Source organism: Theropithecus gelada, chromosome 6 (genome assembly GCF_003255815.1).
Source record: "Theropithecus gelada isolate Dixy chromosome 6, Tgel_1.0, whole genome shotgun sequence".
In the NCBI taxonomy this organism is placed as follows: domain Eukaryota; kingdom Metazoa; phylum Chordata; class Mammalia; order Primates; family Cercopithecidae; genus Theropithecus; species Theropithecus gelada.
In genome coordinates, this window is record NC_037673.1 from 173,863,782 (window position 1) to 173,884,060 (window position 20,279).

The 20,279-nt window shown below is 54.0% G+C and overlaps 2 protein-coding genes across 6 annotated transcripts; both read left to right on the forward strand.

Annotated features, from left to right (window-relative positions):
* The first annotated feature begins 1,311 nt into the window (after positions 1-1,311).
* On the forward strand, positions 1,312-13,361 carry TMED9 (transmembrane p24 trafficking protein 9). Of its 5 annotated transcripts, XR_003119765.1 has the most exons (7): positions 1,312-1,554; positions 1,731-1,831; positions 2,828-2,953; positions 3,469-3,615; positions 4,598-5,040; positions 8,042-8,050; positions 13,347-13,361. XR_003119765.1 is itself a non-coding variant. In XM_025386981.1 (5 exons), exons 1-5 carry the CDS (start codon positions 1,371-1,373, stop codon positions 4,745-4,747), a joined length of 708 nt encoding a protein of 235 aa, XP_025242766.1. In that variant the 5' UTR covers positions 1,312-1,370; the 3' UTR covers positions 4,748-5,460. The 5 variants fall into 5 exon arrangements, 3 of the variants coding, with proteins under 3 accessions (XP_025242766.1, XP_025242767.1, XP_025242768.1); XR_003119766.1 differs by lacking the exons at positions 8,042-8,050; positions 13,347-13,361 and adding an exon at positions 6,387-7,059 and having other exon boundaries at positions 4,598-4,860; XM_025386981.1 differs by lacking the exons at positions 8,042-8,050; positions 13,347-13,361 and having other exon boundaries at positions 4,598-5,460.
* Positions 9,758-20,075, forward strand: B4GALT7 (beta-1,4-galactosyltransferase 7). Its single transcript, XM_025386980.1, has 6 exons — positions 9,758-9,894; positions 14,086-14,448; positions 17,061-17,286; positions 18,298-18,381; positions 18,672-18,776; positions 19,273-20,075. Exons 1-6 carry the CDS (start codon positions 9,845-9,847, stop codon positions 19,426-19,428), a joined length of 984 nt encoding a protein of 327 aa, XP_025242765.1. The 5' UTR covers positions 9,758-9,844; the 3' UTR covers positions 19,429-20,075.
* The last annotated feature ends 204 nt before the right edge of the window (positions 20,076-20,279 follow it).

Below are 20,279 nucleotides of genomic sequence, written 5' to 3' on the forward strand. Positions count from 1 at the left end.
TTGTCTATTTTTTCTTTTGTGGCCTGTGCCTTTAGTGTCATATCCAGGAAGTCTGTTACCAAATCCGATGTGGTAAAGCCTTTGCTATATATTTTCTATGAGTTTTATGCTTTGGGATTTTTAAAGTTCTGGGTCTTTTTGAGAGAATTTTTATATATGGCGTTAGACAAGGATCCACCTTCACTTTTTTGCATGTGAATACCCAGTTTTCCCAGCACCATTTGTTGGAAAGACTGTCCCTCCTCCCTGCATTGAATGGGCTTGGCCTCCTTGTTAACAATTATTTGACCATATATGGGAGGGCATATCCTGGGGCTCTCTATTGTATTCCATTGGTCTATGTGTCTGTCTATACGCCAGTACTACACTGTCTTGATGACTGAAGCTTGGAAGTAAGTTTAGAAACGAGGAAATGTGAGTTCTTCAGCTTTATTCTTCTTTTTTAGGATTGTTTTGGCTAATCAAGATCCCTTGAGAGTATATGAATTGGAGAATGAGTTTCTCTGTTTCTACAAAAATGTCATTGGGATTTTGATAGGGATTGCATTAAATCTGTAGATTGCTTTGGGTAGTATTGATATCTTAACTATATTAAGTAAGAATGATTTTTATTACTGATTCAATCTCCTCACTAGTTATAGGTTTATTCGGATTCTGTTATCTACTCTGAGTCAGTTTTGCATTTCTATAAATTTGTCTATTTCATCTACTTTATCCAGTTTGTTGGCTTATATTTGCTCATAGTACTCTCTTATGATCCTATTTCTGTAGAATTGATAGTAACGAGTTATTGCAGTCGGGATCCGGCAGCAGAGGCTCTGTGTGTGTGTGTGTGTGTGTGTGTGTGTGTGTGTGTGTGTGTGTGTTGGTGGTCGGAGAAATGCTTGAGAGGGTATGAGGACAAATAAGTGGTAATGGGAGACCTTTTTTTTTTCTTTTAATCTCGTTTGATAATACATTTGTGCATTATTTCGTCGTTCTCTTTAAATTCATTTTTTAAAGGTAGAAGCAAATCAAGAGTGGTAAATGCTGTGCCAAGGAAAGTCAGGGATCCTAGGTTCGAATCCTGTCCCCGTTCGCAATTCGCTCCGCGACCTCAAACAAACGACCTCAGTTTCATCTATAAAAAGCTGGTAACCATCGTCAGTTGCCAGGCCGTGAAGAGAGTCAACTGAAATAAGTTTTTATTCTAGGGCATCTGCTCTCTCTCAGGTAAGAGCCGCGCCCCAATCAGGTACTGCCGCGCCAGGGTCGCGGGACATCTCGGGATTTGTGGTCCACCGGCGGAACTCGCGGTCCCGGCAGGCACCGCGGCGGCGGCAGGGCGACGTGGCGCGGCCGGTTGCGGCTGCGCAGGCTGGTGGAGCAAGATGGCTGTGGAGCTGGGCGTGCTGGTTGTCCGGCCCTGGCCCGGAACCGGGCTGGGCAGAGTGATGCGGACCCTTCTGCTGCTACTGTGGTTGGCGACGCGCGGAAGCGCGCTCTACTTTCACATCGGAGAGACGGAGAAGAAGTGCTTTATTGAGGAGATCCCGGACGAGACCATGGTCATAGGTGCGGGGGCGGGGAGGAAGGGGCGAGTTTGGGACGTGACCGTGGTCTTGGGGCAGGGGATGCGCGACAGTCAGCTCTCTAGAGCCGAGAGGAGACGGCCTCGCTGTGCCCAGGCGGTCGGGGAGCCCATGCCACCTCGTGCTCCTCTGACCTGGGCTCGCCCTGCTTCCCTCCAGGAAACTACCGGACGCAGCTGTATGACAAGCAGCGGGAGGAGTACCAGCCGGCCACCCCGGGGCTTGGCATGTTTGTGGAGGTGAAGGACCCAGAGGACAAGGTGAGCCAATCCCCCCCGTTCCTTTCCATCAAGCTTTCAGCCAGGCAGGCTCTGGCACTTCCTCTTCTAGTTCCTGCATCTGCTACAGTGGGAGAGACAGTTGATGTTGTGGGAATATCCTGACTGTTGCATGACCCTGCCAAGTTACTTACCTTCCCGGAACCATTTTCCCGGTCTGTGAAATGGGCGGATTAATTGTGGTGATAAAAATCAAAGAGTTTTGTCAACTCTTAAAGCCATCTAGACTTTAAGATTTCACAGAACATGATACTTTCCCCACAAAATGAGCTGCTTTTAATCTTCACAAATAAGGGGATATGAAAACGAACGGCAAAATCCTTCAGCTGTCACCTTCTGTCAACTTTCATTAGAAAACAAACTCACGGGGGGTGTGGTGGCTCATGCCTGTAATCCCAGCACTTTGGGATGCTGAGGCGGGTGGATCACTTGAGGCTAGGAGTTCAAGACCAGCCTGGGCAACCCCCGTCTGGCAAATCCCGTATCTGGTAAAAATACAAAAAAAAAAAAAAAAAAAAAAAAAGCCAGGTGTGGTGGCACACACCTGTAATCCCAGATACTTGGGAGGCTGAGGCATTATAATCGCTTGAACCTGGGAGGCTGAGGCTGCAGTGAACTGAGATAGCACCATGGCAGTCCAGCTGGGATGACAGAGTGAGACTGTCTCAAAAACAAAAACCCAAAAAACAGCTCACACCAGAAGAGTTGAAAGGGCATGAACTATAAAGGAAAGCCTTTCCCAAGAGCAGTCAGTTACTTGCCACCCTGATGTCAGTCTCTCAGACTCTAAACACCTGCCCCAGAGAGTTCTCAGACAAGTATATGGCAAGAGCTGCTGAGCAGCTTTGGATCTTTTAGTGTTGTGAGGTGCCAGAGGCTGTGCTTGTCAACTTTTGCGGTACTTAGAGTGTTAAGCACTGTTTTCCTCCATTCCCATCCCTACCATAACACTGACTGAAGCTTGTTCCCTTCCTCCAGGTCATCCTGGCCCGGCAGTATGGCTCCGAGGGCAGGTTCACTTTCACCTCCCATACCCCTGGTGAGCACCAGATCTGTCTTCACTCCAATTCCACCAAGTTCTCCCTCTTTGCTGGAGGCATGCTGGTAAGTGGGCCCACATGGGAGTTGCAGCTTTCAGCCTTCATCCTTTGTATGCCTCCAAGGGCAGATTCAGTTTCACCTCACATACCCCTGGAGAGCACCAGGTCTGTCTTCACTCCAGTTCCCCAAGTTCTCCCTCTGTTGGAGGCATGCTGATAAGTGGGCCTATATGAGACTTGCAGCTTTCAGCCTTCATCCCTTGGTGAGGACTGGGGGACTGGTGGTGCTGTGGGTGTGAGAGGATCGTGTCAGATTTTGTGTCTCCTAAGAACGCTGGGTTTCTAGTGGGTATTCAGGACACAATGACTGAGCTCTTTGTATATGCCTCATTCAGAGCACCAGCCCAAGCTTAATACATGCTTGTGTGCCCAGAGCCCCATGGGGCTAAGACACTGAAGAGGGCCCAGTCTGTTGGCTAAACGAACAGATGAAGGAAAGTCGGGGATGAGCTGTCAGTTTCTGGCAGGAAGATGGAGCAGGGCTGCCAGATTTCCCTTATCTCCTTTGTCTGTCCTCAGAGAGTTCACCTGGACATCCAGGTAGGTGAACATGCCAACGACTATGCAGAAATTGCCGCTAAAGACAAGTTGAGTGAGTTGCAGCTACGAGTGCGACAGCTGGTGGAACAAGTAGAGCAGATCCAGAAAGAGCAGAACTACCAGCGGGTGAGTGACTGGGCCAGGAGCAGTGGGCTTCTCCCTAGAAGCTGCCCACTGGCTCAGTCAGGAATTTCACATCAGATTCATTCTGAGACCCCCAAGGGACTGACCTGAACTGCATTGTAGGCTGTGGGGTGGGTATTACTAACTCCACCTTGTAATTGGGGATACAGACTCATAAGAAGCTGTCGTTTCCCTAAATCACAGTTACAGAATGGCACAGTAGGATTTGATACCAACACCTTGGGTGCTGTTTCAGTGGGTCCACATGCTCCCAGGACCAGGGTCTCAAACTTACCGGTGACCAGGAACCAGAGAGTACCATGAATGAATCTGTGACTTGAAGGACTAGCAGGGCAGTGACCCATCTAAACAAGCACAGCCACTATTCAGTGTCACCTGGGGGCCTTCTTGCAGAAATACCAGCCTTGAGTTTGCAGATGTCCCATTTTTTTCAAGAGGAAATAGCCAAGATTTTTATGTGAACATTTTAATTTATTTTTTATTTTTTTCTATTGCTGCTGCACAAATTGTCTGGGTTTTAAATGTTGACAAAAGACTGTGCACTGTGTGAGCCCAACAAAACATACATAAAGGCCAGATCCAGCCCCCAGCCTGCCAGTTTACAGCCTGTGCCCAACATCTTCAAGGAGCAGCCTGGAGACCTAGGCAGAGGGCATAGAGCACGTCCACTCCTGCATGCTCCAGGACAGCTCTGCCTCGTGGGGTGATACCACAACTACCTTATCTCTCTCCCAGGCACCAGGGCAGGACTAGGTGAGGACTATGCCTGACAGATGAAGAAACAGACTTGGGAGAATGAGTAGGTTGCCTGAGGGTAAAGATAGTCCCCAGGTAGAGTGACACTTTGCAGGCACTTGGTTGGAACCTGGGAAAAGCTGGCTGACGTTGGGCATCCTCTTGGGCTGGGAATGCAGCAGTTCTAGCAGCCCCAGCCAACTCAGGCTCACCTTATATTCCCCTACAGTGGCGAGAGGAGCGCTTCCGGCAGACCAGTGAGAGCACCAACCAGCGGGTGCTGTGGTGGTCCATTCTGCAGACCCTCATCCTCGTGGCCATCGGTGTCTGGCAGATGCGGCACCTCAAGAGCTTCTTTGAAGCCAAGAAGCTTGTGTAGCTCTCCCAGGTGTCACAACCCATCCTCCCAGGCTGGGGGAGAAAGGACCTCCTGGAACTGACTTTTGGCAGGAGGACTGGTTTCCAGCCATACCTGTTCTGGAAGGGAGAGGGGCTGCAGGCACCCACAGGCACAAGCTGAAGGCAGCAGCTTGGCTGGCTAATCCTGAGCAGGTGGTGAGGCAAATGCCTGCCCTCTCTCTCTGGCCTCTGAGCCCTTTGCAGTAATCACCCAGGGGCTGGTAATGTCCCTCCTCTTGGCACCTCCGAATCACAGTGTTACTGATCAGGGATGTGAGGCTGCTGTCGGGGGTGGGGGGAGGGGGATGGGCAGGCAAGCCAGTCTTCTGTCTTCCTTTGCTAACTTAGGGTTTGAGCGGGTTGGGGTATGGTGCCTGTCATACCTACCTGCCACCCTGGAAACCTCACTGTTCTCTATTTCAGCCTAGACCTGCTGATCCCAGTGTGTGTGTGAGTTGAGGGTGGGTGGAGGGGTTTGCAGTGTGGGCATGTGGCCCTGCATTTGACCTCAGCTTCTTCACATGGTTGTCCATTCTGGGGCTTAAAGAACTGGGACCAGACCAAGTAGAGGCCTTGGTGCTGGTTGAGGTGGAGCCTGCAGAGTCTTACTGATTTCATTTTCAATAAATTTAGGTTTGTTACATGAGTTTCCCAATAAAAAAAAAAAAAAAAAAAAAAACTTGTCCAGTGCAAGTTACTCAACCATCAGTGGGCATAACTGCAAGAAGCTTCAGAGAATGTCAGTTCTTCCAAAGAGCAAAGCACTTCACATTCCAAAGTGAATTCCCGCCAGTCGGCTTCATTCTTTCCTTCTTCTCCAGGCCTTCCTGTGGCAGGGAATAGTAGGTTTGTCCAAGATTATACAACAAGTAAATTGGGCTGGTGCTCAAATCTACACCCTTTCCCCCGTGCCAGCTCCCTGGTGAAGTCCCCTCTGTTTCTGGAGTCAGTGAGCAGCATTGTCACGGGTGCTGCCAGGAAGTGCCTGGTAAGGAGGTTCATTGAGCAGGGAGTGCTACAGGACAGCCACCCTGGGCTGGCAGGCACAAGGATGCTGATGGGCTAAACCAACAGCAAGTGATTTCAACCAGGACCACGAAGGAGAGGAAGGATTCTGCTGGAAAGAGATGGCAGGACAGAGGTGACTGGAGAAGTGGAGGTAAACAGCTGGAATGGAGGTGGATGGGTGTTTTGTTTCGGCTGCAGAGGGTGTTGTGAGGAAGCTGGAAAGGAAGGTTGGATTAGAGTTAGAGAAGCCTTGAGCCCCAGGGAAGCGATTTGGATATGCCCACCTTTCTTTCTTTTTTTTTTTTTTTTGAGACGGAGTCTCGCTCTGTCGCCCAGGCTGGAGTGCAGTGGCCAGATCTCAGCTCACTGCAAGCTCCGCCTCCCGGGTTCCCGCTATTCTCCTGCCTCAGCCTCCCGAGTAGCTGGGACCACAGGCGCCGCCACCTCGCCCGGCTAATTTTTTGTGTTTTTAGTAGAGACGGGGTTTCGCCGTGTTAGCCAGGATGGTCTCGATCTCCTGACCTCGTGATCCGCCCGTCTCGGCCTCCCAAAGTGCTGGGATTACAGGCTTGAGCCACCGCGCCCGGCCGGATATGCCCACCTTTCAAGAGGGGCTGCAGGCACCCACAGGCACAAGCTGAAGGCAGCAGCTTGGCTGGCTAATACTGAGCAGGTGGTGGGTAAATGCCTGCCCCCTCCCTCTGGCCTCTGGGCCCTTTGCAGTAATCACCCAGGGGCTGGTAAAGCCACTGAGAGCCCTACTGGCACCTCCGAATCACAGTGTTTCTGATCAGGGATGTGAGGTTGCTGTTGGGGGTTGGGGGAGGCAAATGGGCAGGCAGTTTTGAGAAGAACCTTCTGACAAGAAATGTGAGGAAGGTTACAGCAGTGTGTGAGAAAGACTGGGAAGAAGGAGACAAGTCTGGGGGCTGCTTCCCCTGCTGGGAGGATGCAATCTGGGCTCATGCTGCCAACTAATTCTTCTTTCACATGAAAAAAAAGGTTTTTGGCCGGGCACAGTGGTTCACACCTGTAATCCCAGCATTTTGGGAGGCTGAGGTAGGTGGATGGCTTGAGACCATGAGACCAGCCTGGCCAACATGGTGAAACCTCATCTCTACTAAAAATAAAAAAAATTAGGTGTGGTGGCATGTGCCTGTAATCCCAGCTACTCGGGAGGCTGAGGCAGGAGAATCGCTTGAACCCAGGAGACAGAGGTCGCAGTGAGCCAAGATTGTACCACTGCACTCCAATCTGGGCTACAGTGGGACTCTGTCTCAAAAAAAAAAAAAAAAAAAAAAGGCCGGGGGCGGTTGCTCACGCCTGTAATCCCAGCACTTTGGGAGGCTGAGCAGGCGGATCACGAGGTCAGAAGATTGAGACCAACCTGGCTAACATGGTGAAACCCTGTCTTTACTAAAAATAATATGAAAAATTAGCTGGGCATGGTGGTGGGCGCCTGTAGTCCCAGGGACTCGGGAGACTGAGGCAGGAAAATGGCTTGAACCCGGGAGGCGGAGCTTGCAGTGAGCCAAGATGGTGCCACTGCACTCCAGCCTGGGCAACAGAGCGAGGCTCTGTGTCAAGAAAAAAAAGTATTTTTAAAGAACAGCTTTAAAATTGCAGAAAAATTGTGAAGACATTTTCCCTATTATTAACATCATGCATTACTTTATCCAGACTTCCTTAGCTTTTACCTACTGTCCTTTTTCTGTTCCAGGATTCCACATCACATTTAGTCACTGTGTTCCACATCACATTTAGTCACTGTGTCTCCTTAGGCTCCTTTTGGCTGTGACAGTTTCTTAGACCTTCCTTGTTTTTGATGATTCCTTGACTGTTTTGAGGAGTACAGGTCAGGTATTTTGTACAATTTCTCAGCTACAGTTTGTCTGATGTTTTTCTCATGATTAGACTAGGGTTGTGGTTTTCTGAAAAGAGACCACAGGCCAGGTGCGGTGGCTCATGCCTGTAATCCCAGCACTTTGGGAGGCAGAGGCAGGCAGATCACCTGAGGTCAGGAGTTCAAGACCAGCCTGGCCAACATGGTGAAACCCCATCTCTACTAACAAATACAAAAGTTAGTCGTGCATGGTGGCAGGCACCTGTAGTCCCAGCTACTAGGGAGGCAGAGGCCGGATAATTGCTTGACCCCGGGAGGCAGAGGTTGCTGTGAGCTGAGATCATGCCACTGCACTCCAGCCTGAGCGACAGAGTGAGACTCTGTCTCAAAACAAAGACAAAAAACAAAAGCAAAAGACACCAGAGTTGAAGTGTCATTATCAACATGGTTTATAGCTGGATATCACATTTAAAAATTAGATAATTTGGGGCTGGGTGCGATGGCTCACGCCTGTAATCTCAGCACTTTGGGAGGCTGAGGTGGGCAGATCACGAGGTCAGGAGTTCGAGACCAGCCTGGCCAACATAGTGAAACCCCATCTCTACTAAAAATACACAAATCAGCCGGGCATGGTGGCGTGCGCCTGTATTCCCAGCCACTCGGTAGGCTGAAGCAGAAGAATCTCTTGAACCCAGAAGCTGGAGGCTGCAGCAAGCCGAGATCGCCCCACTGCACACCAGCCCGGGCGACAGTGTGATACTTTGTCTCAAAAAAAAGAAAAAAAAATAGATAATTTGGGTTTTATGTGAGATCTGATTTCTTGAGATAGTGAATCTGACAATCTGAAGTAGGACTTCATCCTGATGTAGTAACATTTAACCGGATGGAGTGGTCCCCTTAGATGGGCTGTGGATTGGTCAAGGTTCTGGTGTAGGGTCTGCAGTGCCCTGGGGGAGTCAACAGGAAGGGGAATGGGTAGATTATATACGTCCAGGTTTAAGGGGTAAAGGGGTTACTGGGAATGATACATTTCCCATCCAGAGTGACGTTCTCTCTGAAGCAGAGTGATTAAGCTCATAGATTGTGGGGAGAAAAAAACAAAATAAAAACCCAAAACCCATATAGATTGTGCAACCAAATTACCTGATTTGCTTCTCTGTGGCTCAGTTCCTTCAACTTTAACTTGGGGATAAGCACCTACCGATAAGGACTACCTGAGATAACCTTCATGCAGTAAGAACTATTAACAAGGACTGGCACATAGTAAGAACTTAACAGATGTTTGCTATCTACTAGGAAACTTAAAGTTTGCCTCGAAGAGCAGAGAAGGTCAAGCCTAACAACTGCCGCTTTCTTTCTCCAAGGTAGGAGGCTAGCAGGAGGGGTGGGGAGGGGTTTGGGATGAGGGGGATGGTTAAATTCCCACGGTGACGGGGCAGATATGGGAACTCAGTCTCCTATTTCCTTCTTCAGTTCTCAGCTCCACCAAAGTACCCTTTTCCTGAATGACAGCTGTCATTTATATGGCGTTGAACTGTGTGCCTAGCGCTGTACAAGTGTTTGCACTTTCCCCTTGAATCCCCACAGCTACCATATGGGATAGGAGCCATGGATATACCCAGGTGAGGAAACAGATGCAGAGATGTGGCTTGCTCAAAACACAGCTGAATTGGCAGAGTCGAGTTTCAAATTCAGTCAACTTGCCTTCAGAACTCGTCTCCTAACGTCTGCTCGGGCTGTCAGCTGAACTCAGCGCCGAGGCATGAGCTTGGCTTTGCCCCTCCAAGCTTGTGCGGAGGAGAACGCGCCGCCTGGGCCGAGACGGGGACCCTGGGACGCTCCCGCCTCCCCTCGGGAAGAGGACGGAGATGCAGATTCTCCCCGAGCGCTGGTTTGGAAGTCTAGACTTTTAGGTCCAGTCCCAGCCCATTGACTTGGGAGGCCCTAGGCGTCTGGGCGTCAGTTTCTCGGGCTGTCAGGCGGGTCTCGGGGCTGCTAGGAAGGAGCCGCCTGGCGAGGGAGGCCCGCCCGCGCTGCTCGCAAGCAGAACCTTGGAGGCGGCGGCTCCGGGAGCGGGCGGCGCGGCCGGAGCAGCGGACCCGGCGGACCGGGGGGCGGGGCGGACGGGTCTGGGCGGAGCGGGAGGCGGAGGCGCCGCGTAGGCCCGGGAGGCCGGGCCGGCCGGGCTGCGAGCCCCTGCCCCATGCGCCGCCGCCTCCCCGCACGATGTTCCCCTCGCGGAGGAAAGCGGCGCAGCTGCCCTGGGAGGACGGCAGGTGAGCGGCGGCGGCCGGCCCGGGCCGTGTCCTCCCGGGCGCCGCTCCTTTCTCGGCCGCCCGCGGAATCTGGGAGCCCGAGGCCGTCACGTCTCCACGTCTGCGGGTCTCTGTGAGGGCGTGTGGGTCCCTGGCGCCCTGTTCCGGTTTCTGTCTGTCGGTGTGGGTCTTTGCCTCTCCCGCCTTCCGCCACTCCCCGCCCCCTCTCTGCCTCTCCGCTGCACTGGTTCTTCCTCCAGCACCTTCCCCCGCGCCCGTGGGTCTGTGTGTCTCCATTGACTTCCCTTTGTGAGTTTCTGATCCCCTCTTTGCTGGTCTCTCTCATTATGTGTTTCGTTGTGTCTGTGTCTCCACCAGCCTCCCTCTGTCTGCATGCGGGTCTCTGACTCCGCTGACCTCTCACCATGGATTTGTGTTTCTCAGTCTGTCTCTGATCCCTGAGGGCATTTATTCCGTTTTTCGGGTCTCTGCCTCCTTCATCACATCCATATAGCCTCAGACCCTACCCTCCCTCCTTAACGCTCCCCCCCCATCCTTCGCAGGCCGCCAGCAGAACCCACCAGAGAAGCTCCGTGCTCTGCCTGGCTGGTCACTGCCTGGCACGTACTAGACACTCCTCATACACCCGTTAGTCCGTTTCCTGTGCAGCTGTATTGGCCCTACGTGAAAGATGGGAGCTTGGCCCACACCTTAGCTAATGATGTTTCTCACTAAAGCAGAATGAGGAAAGCGATTTGACTGCCTCCATTTGGGGGGCGCTTGAGATGTGTCCCTGCAAGTCTTCTCACCTAACACATGACAGGATCTCCTCCCAGTGAATGACACCTCATTTCCTTCATGTTTCTTAAGTTTGTCAGGTGCCATAAGATTCTGAAATTTGGCTGGGCGCGGTGGCTCACGCCTGTAATCCCAGCACTTTGGGAGGCCGAAGCGGGCGGATCACGAGGTCAGGAGATCCAGACCATCCTGGCTAACACCGTGAAACCCCGTCTCTACTAAATATAGAAAAAAATTAGCCAGGCATGGTGGCGGCGCCTATAGTCCCAGCTACTCGGGAGGCTGAGGCAGGAGAATGGCGTGAACCTGGGAGGCGGAGCTTGCAGTGAGCCGAGATCGCGCCACTGCACTCCAGCCTAGGCGACAGAGCAAGACTCCGTCTCAAAAAAAAAAAAAAAAAGATTCTGGAATTTAGTGGGCACAACTTTTACTTCTGGGGATTTTTCAGACTTGGTGTTGAAAGGAGAAGACAGGAATATAATAGAAAGCATGGATTAGAGTTTGACCTGGGCAGGAGTCCTCGTTAATTATGTGAGCAGAGACCCCTGCATCTTTCTGACCGCAGCCTTTCCATTGCTGAGACAGTTGTCACAATATTGACTCTGCAGGGCTGTGTGAGGATTAAAGGAGAGCATCCATGTAAAGACCATGGCACTGCCTGGCACAAGAGGAGGTGCCAGTTGTCTTCCAGTTACGTTTGCAGTTTTGAGGTACTGTAACCAGAGCAGCTGAGGATTCAGACCTTGTAGTACGAAGGTTTGTATGAGACAAGAAAGGAAAGGTAATAGAGGAGCATTTCTATTTCCTGATCCCTTTCCGTAACTATTCCCAGAGAAATTTACTGATAGTCAGTTCTGTGCTTTTGACACAGGGGTGGTGCAAAGATCCACGGAACTGATGCAGGCTAGTGTAGCTATGGAGTGTAGGTTCTGGAGCCAGCCTGCCTGGGTTTGAATCCACCTCTTACTAGCCTTGGGCAGTGATTGATGAGGGAGACAAAGCCTCTTCTGAACTGCCCCTCAGAGTCAGGGTGGCCTGGGCCTGGGAACCGCTGGGACTGCAAATCTGGAGTTTGCCACCTGGGGGCACCAGAAGCAACTGTTCTCAGTGTCCACTGTCCTGAGGAATTGGGACTCTGGGTTCAATTCAGTTGCTCAGCGGTTTGTGCCCTTAGAGCACAGGATAATGCCTGTGGGGATGTACTCCTCATAGGAGAGGGGAGCAGGGCCAAGGGAATAGTGTGTGAAAGTGCTTGGAGTGCCCAGTCCACGCCGTTCGCCTGGATAATAGTCACTGCTTCTTTTCCTGAAGGGATATCACCCCATGTCCATCTCTCCAGAATCTACCCTGCCCCCAGAAAAAGCCCAGAGGGCAAGGGAGAATCTGTAGAGGTTCCAGCCTTCCCAGGCCACTCTCAGGACTGGGCTATGCGCCTCCCCGGCTGAATCCACCACCACAGGATAATGGGGGGTAAGTCAGAAGCCCTGGGGGGTATCCTACCAGGCCACCTCTTAGCTGCATGTAGAACCTGGGCCTGGCTTCAAGGCTACTGGCTTCCAGGTTGGCAGTTGTTTCTCTAGAAAAAGGGAGGAGTTAGTCTGGCTTTAGCGTGTGACTTAAGGCATGCCCTGACTGCTTTAACCCTTTCTGTAACTCACTTGGCAAGCTCTCTGCTGTCTGGCCTGTGCTTGCTGTGCCACAGATATGAATCTGACATGGCCTGAGAAGCAAGGACACAAGGCGTTACAAAAAAGTAGGAAGTAAGATGCCGTGGGAATACAAAAGGGGGAGTGTTATGGGGCCAGGGGGCAGTGCTGGCCATGACATTGGAGTTTGGCTCTGAAGGATCAACAGGGGGCCTCAGGCAGATAAAGGACATTTGCGGGCTGTGTGAGGGCTGGAGCAGGAAGGAAAATAGCAAGTGGAGAAGCTCCGAGGCGCCTAGCATGAGAACATGGGACGAAGGCTTGGGAGCTCCTGGAGTTGGGGCCAGGTCACGGAGGGCTTTGACTGTTGGGCCAAAGGGCTTGGCCTTTGGCAAACAGAGGAGGGTCATTCAGAAGATTGGAGGGGTCTGAGCAGGGCAAGGAACAGATGAGTGAGGAAGGATCGGAGGGGGACTTAGGAGATAGAATTTGTTTATATATTTGTTTATTTATTTATGAGACGGAGTCTCACTCTGTTGTCCAGGCTGGAATGCAGTGGTGTGATCTCAGCTCACTGCAACCTCCACCTCCCGGGTTCAAGCGATTCTTCTGCCTCAGCCTCCCAAGTAACTAGGACTACAGGTGCACACCACCAGACCCAGCTAATTTTTGTATTTTTAGTAGAGACAGGGTGTTACCATATTTGCCAGGCTGGTCTTGAGCTCCCAAAGTGCTGGGATTACAGGCATAAGCCACTGCGCCCGGCCTTGAGATAGAATTTATAAGACCTGATAGTTAATCGCTGACTCTTAAATTAAGACTGTGAAGTGGATTCCTTTGCAGATTATTTTGGGGAGAAGGTAGGGGGAGTACGAGGAAGCTTCCCCCTTCCTGGATTCCTCAGCCCCTCTCTCAGCATACTCAGGAATTTCCAGAGGAGGGGCAAATGAATCCGGTGAATTCTGTTTCTTTGTATTTGCTAACCAAAAGACTGTCTCCTGGCATCACCCCAGTGTCTATGATGTTCAGCTGCTGTTTTTCCAGTTTCTGAAATCAGTGCCTGTGCTGTACCCAGCCCTCATCTTTCTTTCCCTCTCTGTCTCCCGTCTTTTACATGAGCTGCCTCTTGGACTAAAGGTTTGAGGCTCATTCAGTGAACTGCCACTGGCAGTTTGGGCCTTGCATTGCTTCGGGGGCAGGTGTGATCTTCCCAGAGTAAACTTCGGTCATTTTACCTGGACTAATGCCAGCACACACCCGTGTCTGGGTGGCCTTTGGTCATTCTGGGAAGCAGGATGGAGCCACGGTTTCTGCTGGGGTGGATCTGTAGGGGAGTGGGTTGGAAAGCAGTGGGTTGCATCTCTAAGGTGGGGACTCCTGTCATTGGCTCAGGATGTTGAGCCACTGTCGTGGGGAGGAGCACATACAAGTGACAGGAGCCTCCTCATCCCTGTCCTGAGCAGCTCTGACCAGGACTTAGTCACAGGAAGTAAGAGAGCATGGAGGAGCTGGGGCAGCTCTAGGACCTGGGAGTGGTTCAGAGGGCTTCCCAGGAGTGGGTGGCATGGGTTGGATCTAGAGAGGTAAGCAGAATTCTGATGCATGGTGGTGGCATGAGCAAAAACATTAAAGTTGCTTTCGTACTAATTCCCAGGTGCTTGGGGTAGACCAGTTATGTGCAGCCTCCTCGTGGGGAGGCCAGAGAAAGGGTCTGTCAGAGGGCCAGCCCTGCCCTGCCCTTCTCACCCTGTCCCTGCTCTTGTCTCAGGTCCAGGTTGCTCTCCGGCAGCCTCCCTCGGAAATGCTCCGTCTTCCACCTCTTCACGGCCTGTCTCTTACTGGGCTGCTTCTCCCTGCTCTGGCTGCAGCTCAGCTGCTCTGGTGATGTGGGCCGGGCAGCCAGGGGACAAGGGCAGGAGACCTCGGGCCCTCCTCGGGTCTGCCCCCCTGAGCCACCCCCTGAGCAGTGGGAAGAAGATGCATCCTGGGGTCCCCACCGCTTGGCAGTGCTGGTGCCCTTCCGCGAACGCTTCGAGGAGCTCCTGGTCTTTGTGCCCCACATGCACCGCTTCCTGAGCAGGAAGAAGATCCAGCACCACATCTATGTACTCAACCAGGTGGACCACTTCAGGTAGCGCCTGCCCCCGCCCTCTCCCCTCTCGACACCCCCTCCCAGGCTCAGGCTTCTCAGGGCCCATGAGAGGTCACCTGGGGCAGGGGCGGGAGGGCAGGAGGTGGCAGACCCCTCTCATTGGGTGTGACGGGAATCTTTGGAGAGGGCCCTGATCTAATTTCCATTTTGAAAAGCTCACTGTGGCTGCTGTATGTGGAATGGATTATACCAGGGCAAGAGGAGAAGCAGGGAGACCAGTTAGGTGGTCACTGCTGTGGTCTGCAGTGACAGTGGCTTGATGGCGTGGTGGGGGGTGGGTAGAGAGAGGTGCTGTGGAGGAAGGCCAGACAGGACTCCCTGGGGATTGGCCCGGGGATTAGGGAAAGGGAGGGTCAAGGCCACGGCTTTAAAGTTGCCCAGAGTCTGGCGTTATCCTAAAATCCCTGCCCTTACCAAAAAGTGCTCCCTTCCTTGACCAGAGCTTGGCATCTCACCCTCCAGCCCCCACCTCCTTTCTCTCTAGGTAACTCCCACTGGAAGATGGATTCTTAGCCCACCAGCCTGATCTTCCACCTTTTCAAGTCCCCTTGATCCGGATCCTCAGATCCCCCCACCTTTTCCCTGCCACCCTCCTTGTCCTTACTTCCTCCTTACCCAACCTGGAGTCCAAGGTCTGCCATTAAAATCCTCCCTGGCCTGGCTTACTCCCTCAAGCCTCTGGCCCGTTGCTCCTGGGATAATCCCAGCCTGACTTACTCCAGCTGTCTGCCCCACACCTATGCCTGGGCACTGGAGGGTGTGGAGAGAAAAGACAACACATGAGGCGGCCACACAGATTGAAATGGAAGAGAACTTTCCCCAGTTCCCTCCACAGCTCACCTCCCAGCCTCTGTGCACAGGGACTCAGGGCTGTCCCAGCTTCTGTCTGAGCTGACTCTCCACCATCCCCACCCCTCGGTGTTTCCCCCACTCCACAGCTGGCCCCTTCCTCTCCCTCTCGATCAGCGTTCCTCTCCTGGAGCGTACACGTGAGCACACCCACTGAAGTGGCTCCTCTCTCAAAGGAAAAAGACTCCCTGGATCCCACATCCCTCGAGGCTGTCACCCTTCTGTGCTTTCTGGCAGACCTCCTTCCCGTTCTTTCTCCTTGTCTCTCTTGAACTCCTTCCGCTCAGACTCCTGCACCCACCATGGCACAGAGCAGCTCTCACTGAGGTCACCAGCCATCTCCACTCTGTTGGTCCAGAGGCCGTGCTGGGCCCTCATCCTGTGGACCTGCCAGCAGCATCTTCTTTCATAAAATGCCCCTGCTTGGGGCAGCACCCTCTGGTCCTCCCTCTGCACCGGCTGGCCTCTGTGTCTGTGGATTCTGCTTGTCTCCCCAAGCTCTCACCATCGGGGCTTCTCTGGGCTCAGTGCTTCAGCAGTCCCCCTTTTCTAACTCCAGGTGTTCCTTGGGGCATCTCATGTCATCTCCCAGCATTAAACCCCATCTCTACTCTGATGAATCCTGAGGCTCTTTCCAGCCCAGACCTCTCTCCTGAACTCCAGGCTCACCAGCCCAGCCATCTACACAGTCCCTCCACGTGGTGGCCTCAGAGCTACTGCAAGCTTTCATGATCACAGCTGAATTGCTGGTGGCCTGGCCTGCCCCAGACCTGTAGCTCTGCCCTCTTCCCCACGGGCATGGAGGCTCTTTGCTCCCATTGCTCAAGCCCAGAAGCCCTGTGGTCATCCTTAGCCGCTCCTTCTCTGTCGTACACCACATCCTATTCGTCAGCAAAATCCATCTAGAATCTGCCGCTTCTCACTGTTGCCACTGCCACCTCCTGAGCTAGGCCATCTTCATCTTTCGGGGTCTCGCCTAAATTATTGCCATAGCCTCCCAGCTGGTCTCCCTGCTTTCACCCCTGCTCCGACAGTCTCTTCCAGCACAACAGCTAGGGCGGTCCTATCCAGACATAAGTCACAGCACGCCCCACCCCTGCTTAGAGCCCCCATGGCACCCCATCTCACCCGAGTCAAAGCCCTGTCCTTCAGTGGCCCTTGGGCCTCGTGCAGTCACTGTGTCATCCCCAACATCCCCTCCTCCGCCCTCGCCCTGCCCAGCTGCCTGCTGTCTGCTCCTGCCTCCTGCTGTGGCAGTGCTGTCTCCCCCGTGCAGAGCCCTAGGCACCCACTGCCCGGTGGGTCATCTCTTCAGGCCTTCAGGTTTCTGTCACTCAATTCCCCTGGCCCTCCCTGATGGCCCCATCGAGGACAAGAGCCACCTCCACCCCAGCAAGATCACCCTCCTCGCCTGCTTTGCTTTTCCCCCAGCACTAACCACTCCCAGCCTCGCTTTGTGTTTGCTTGTTTGTTTCTGTTTCCTTCTACTGGAATCTCAGTTCCTTGAGAGCAGGGCCTGGTTTCTCACTGCTGTACCTCCAGTGCTTTGAATGGTTTCTGGCACATAGTAGGTGCCTAGTAAATATTTGTGCAATGAGTGGAGGGGACAGCTCCACAGGCTGAATGAAGTCAGTGCTGGGCCAGAGGGCAGCATAGGCACCACGGGGACCCCCAGGTGGGTGCTGAGCCCCAGGCAGTGAGCCCGTGTGCTGCCCTTGCCCAGCCTTGGCCGCCCTGCACAGGTTCAACCGGGCGGCGCTTATCAACGTGGGCTTCCTGGAGAGCAGCAACAGCACGGACTACATTGCCATGCATGACGTTGACCTGCTCCCTCTCAACGAGGAGCTGGACTATGGCTTTCCTGAGGCTGGGCCCTTCCACGTGGCCTCCCCGGAGCTCCACCCTCTCTACCACTACAAGACTTATGTCGGCGGCATCCTGCTGCTCTCCAAGCAGCACTACCAGCTGGTGAGGCCCCGACAGCCCGCTCTGCTCAGAGTCGGGAGCTCCCGCTGGGCTGCAGGCGGTGGGCAGGATGGGATAGTGCCTCTGGGGCCCAGCAGATGGAGCCCTGCCCAGGCCTAGCAGGGGAACCTACGAGCAGCCAGAGTGCGAGGAGCAGGCGAGCCAGTCAGCTGCAGCGGCAGAACCACTTGCAAGCTGGCTTCAGAAACCTGGGGAGTTAGTGGCCCTTAACATTGACGAGTGTAGGGGGCAGTTCAGGTGCAGCTTGCCCACCTCTCAGACAGTGTCACCAGGACCCTATTTCTCTGTCCATCTCTCAGCTCTGCCTTCCCTACACTGGGTTTATTGGCAAGATGGTGGTTGTCACTGCAGTCTGTATCCATCTGGGCCCCAGCCTGGTGGGAAATGGGGCCCTTCCCTCATAGCTCAGGCAGGAGTCCGGCAGTGAGCTGCACTGGCTCTTGATTGGCCAGCTTGAGTGCTGAGCCCACCCCTGAGCCAGTCACTGGCTGGTGGACGGGCAGGCAAGAAGAACCAGGTGGCTCAGGCCTGGGTCTCTTCCTCTCCAGGCCATGGCAGGAGCCAGCTTTATGTAAATGAAGCCGCTGAGCCAGGTACAAGAATGGGTGTGTGTCATGGAACCCAGCTACCCCTCTCACACACACACAGGAAGAGATGAGGGCAGGGCCACCAGGGGAAAGGGAAATGGGGGAAGCAGAAATCAAGGAGGAGCTGGTGCTTCTGCCCATCGATAGTTCCCTAAGGAGATCCCCTCGGGCCAGCCAGACATTTCTGAGAAGGTGAGCATCTCACACAGGTTCAAGGCCCCATGAGAACGGGAGAGGGACTGGGATGTACTGCTTCCTGCCGCCCCCAGCACTGCAGAGGTGGAGAAGCCTCTAAGCACCTGGTGCTTATTCAGAATCGCCCGGGGAGAGGGGCACTCCCAAGCAGTAGGAGACCAAAGGCCCCCCGGGAGGACGGGCCGAGTGACGCTGCTTGTCTCTGTGTCAGTGCAACGGGATGTCCAACCGCTTCTGGGGCTGGGGCCGCGAGGACGATGAGTTCTACCGGCGCATTAAAGGAGCTGGGCTGCAGGTGAGGTTCCCCGGGGCCCTGCCACCACCTCAGCTGTGGTGGCTGCCCAGAGATTCTCTTCTGTTTCCTCAGATGAAGCTCCCGGGGTCTCGAGATGGCCCTGGTTCTGATCCCTGCCCTAACCCTGCCCTGCGTGGTCATCTAGCCAGTTCCTTGCCCTGTGGGCCCCAGTCTCCTCTCCTGCAGGCTGGGAGTGCAGGCCCCTGCCTGTGGGACCTCAGAGGAGCTGGTGGTGAGGGCTGGGGCTCCAGGAAGGGCAGCCTGACCCTGACTTCCTTGGACCTCCCTAGCTTTTCCGCCCCTCGGGAATCACAACGGGGTACAAGACGTTTCACCACCTGCATGACCCAGCCTGGCGGAAGAGGGACCAGAAGCGCATCGCGGCTCAAAAACAGGTGCTGGCAGGGCTCCTCATCGGGGACGAATAGGTGGTGATGTGGGGAGCCAGCAGGCCCCAGCTTTCACCAAGTTCTCCTTGGCCCAAACAGCCCCATCCTTCCCTGCTTGGCCCAGGTCAGTCGACAGGCATTCTTTTTGGGCACTGTGCCCTGCTCTGGTGGCTGCTGTGGGCACCCTGGGCACTGTGGGTCAGCCCAGACCTCAGGGTCCATGCAGGCTGGCAGAGTGGGGTTGGGGAGCCACACCTGGGATGCAAGGATCCTGCCCTCAAACAGCCCCTTCTCTAGGAGGCATATGCATCCAACAGGAGATCCCGGCTCTCCTGCTTCCTAGTGGGGCACAGCCCTGGGCCAGAGGCTTCACTGCTTTGAGCTCTGGGTTCTTCCCCTCCAGTGGGGACCACAGGGCCTCTGATGGCGAGGCTGTGGGGTCGGTGGGTAGCTGGTACTCGTGCAGCCCTGAGTCCGTGCTCTTTCCTCCCTTCCTTCCCAGGAGCAGTTCAAGGTGGACAGGGAGGGAGGCCTGAACACTGTGAAGTACCATGTGGATTCCCGCACTGCCCTGTCCGTGGGCGGGGCCCCCTGTACTGTCCTCAACATCATGTTGGACTGTGACAAGACCGCCACGCCCTGGTGCACATTCAGCTGAGTTGGATGGACAATGAGGAAGCCTGTACCTGCAGGCCACGTTGCTAAGGCTCAGGACAAGGCCTCAGGTCCCAGGCCCAGCTCCGACAGGATGTGGGGTGGCCACAACCAAGACAGCAAGCTCCTCAGTTGCAGCCAGCTGGCCGCCAAGGCAGGCTTGAGCTGGGCCAGGACACGTGGGGTGCCTGGGATGCTGCTAGCCGTGCACAGTGATCAGAGGGAGGCTGGGGTGTGTCCTGACCAGGATCCCCGCTGCCTTCCTGCTCACCCTACTCTGGCCTCCTTCACGTGCCAAGGCCTGTGGGCAGTGGGGAGGGCTGAACAGGACAACCTCTCATCAGTCCTGATTTTGTTCCTTCCTGCTGCGCCGCCTTGTGCAAAGACACAGCGCAGGGGCCACGCAGCTGGCGTAGGTGGCAGCTGGGCCTGGGAGGGTTAGAACTCCGGAAACCAGAGCACAAGCCCCACAGAGGGAACAGCCAGCACCGTCTAGCTGGTGGTCGCCGTGCTGGAATGTGGGCCTAGTGTTGCCAGATCTTCTGATTTTTCAAAAGAAACTAGAATGCTGGATTCTTAAGTGAAACCTTCTGGTTTTTAAATGATAGCACCTAAATGAAACTTTCAAAAAGTATGGCAGGCCAGACAAAATGTGTCATGGACCTCTCTCTCACATGTCACTTTTGGCTGAGGGGCAGGGAGAGGGGTGAGTTACAGGCTGGTGAGGAATTGGGGTGGGGCTGGGATGACAAGTCCAGTGGGGAGGAGAAGCCAAAGGCATGAGGATTCCTGTACCACCTCCACCCCACCAAGGCTTCTGGGCAGCCCCCTGGAGGCCCCTCTGAGCAGTCTGAC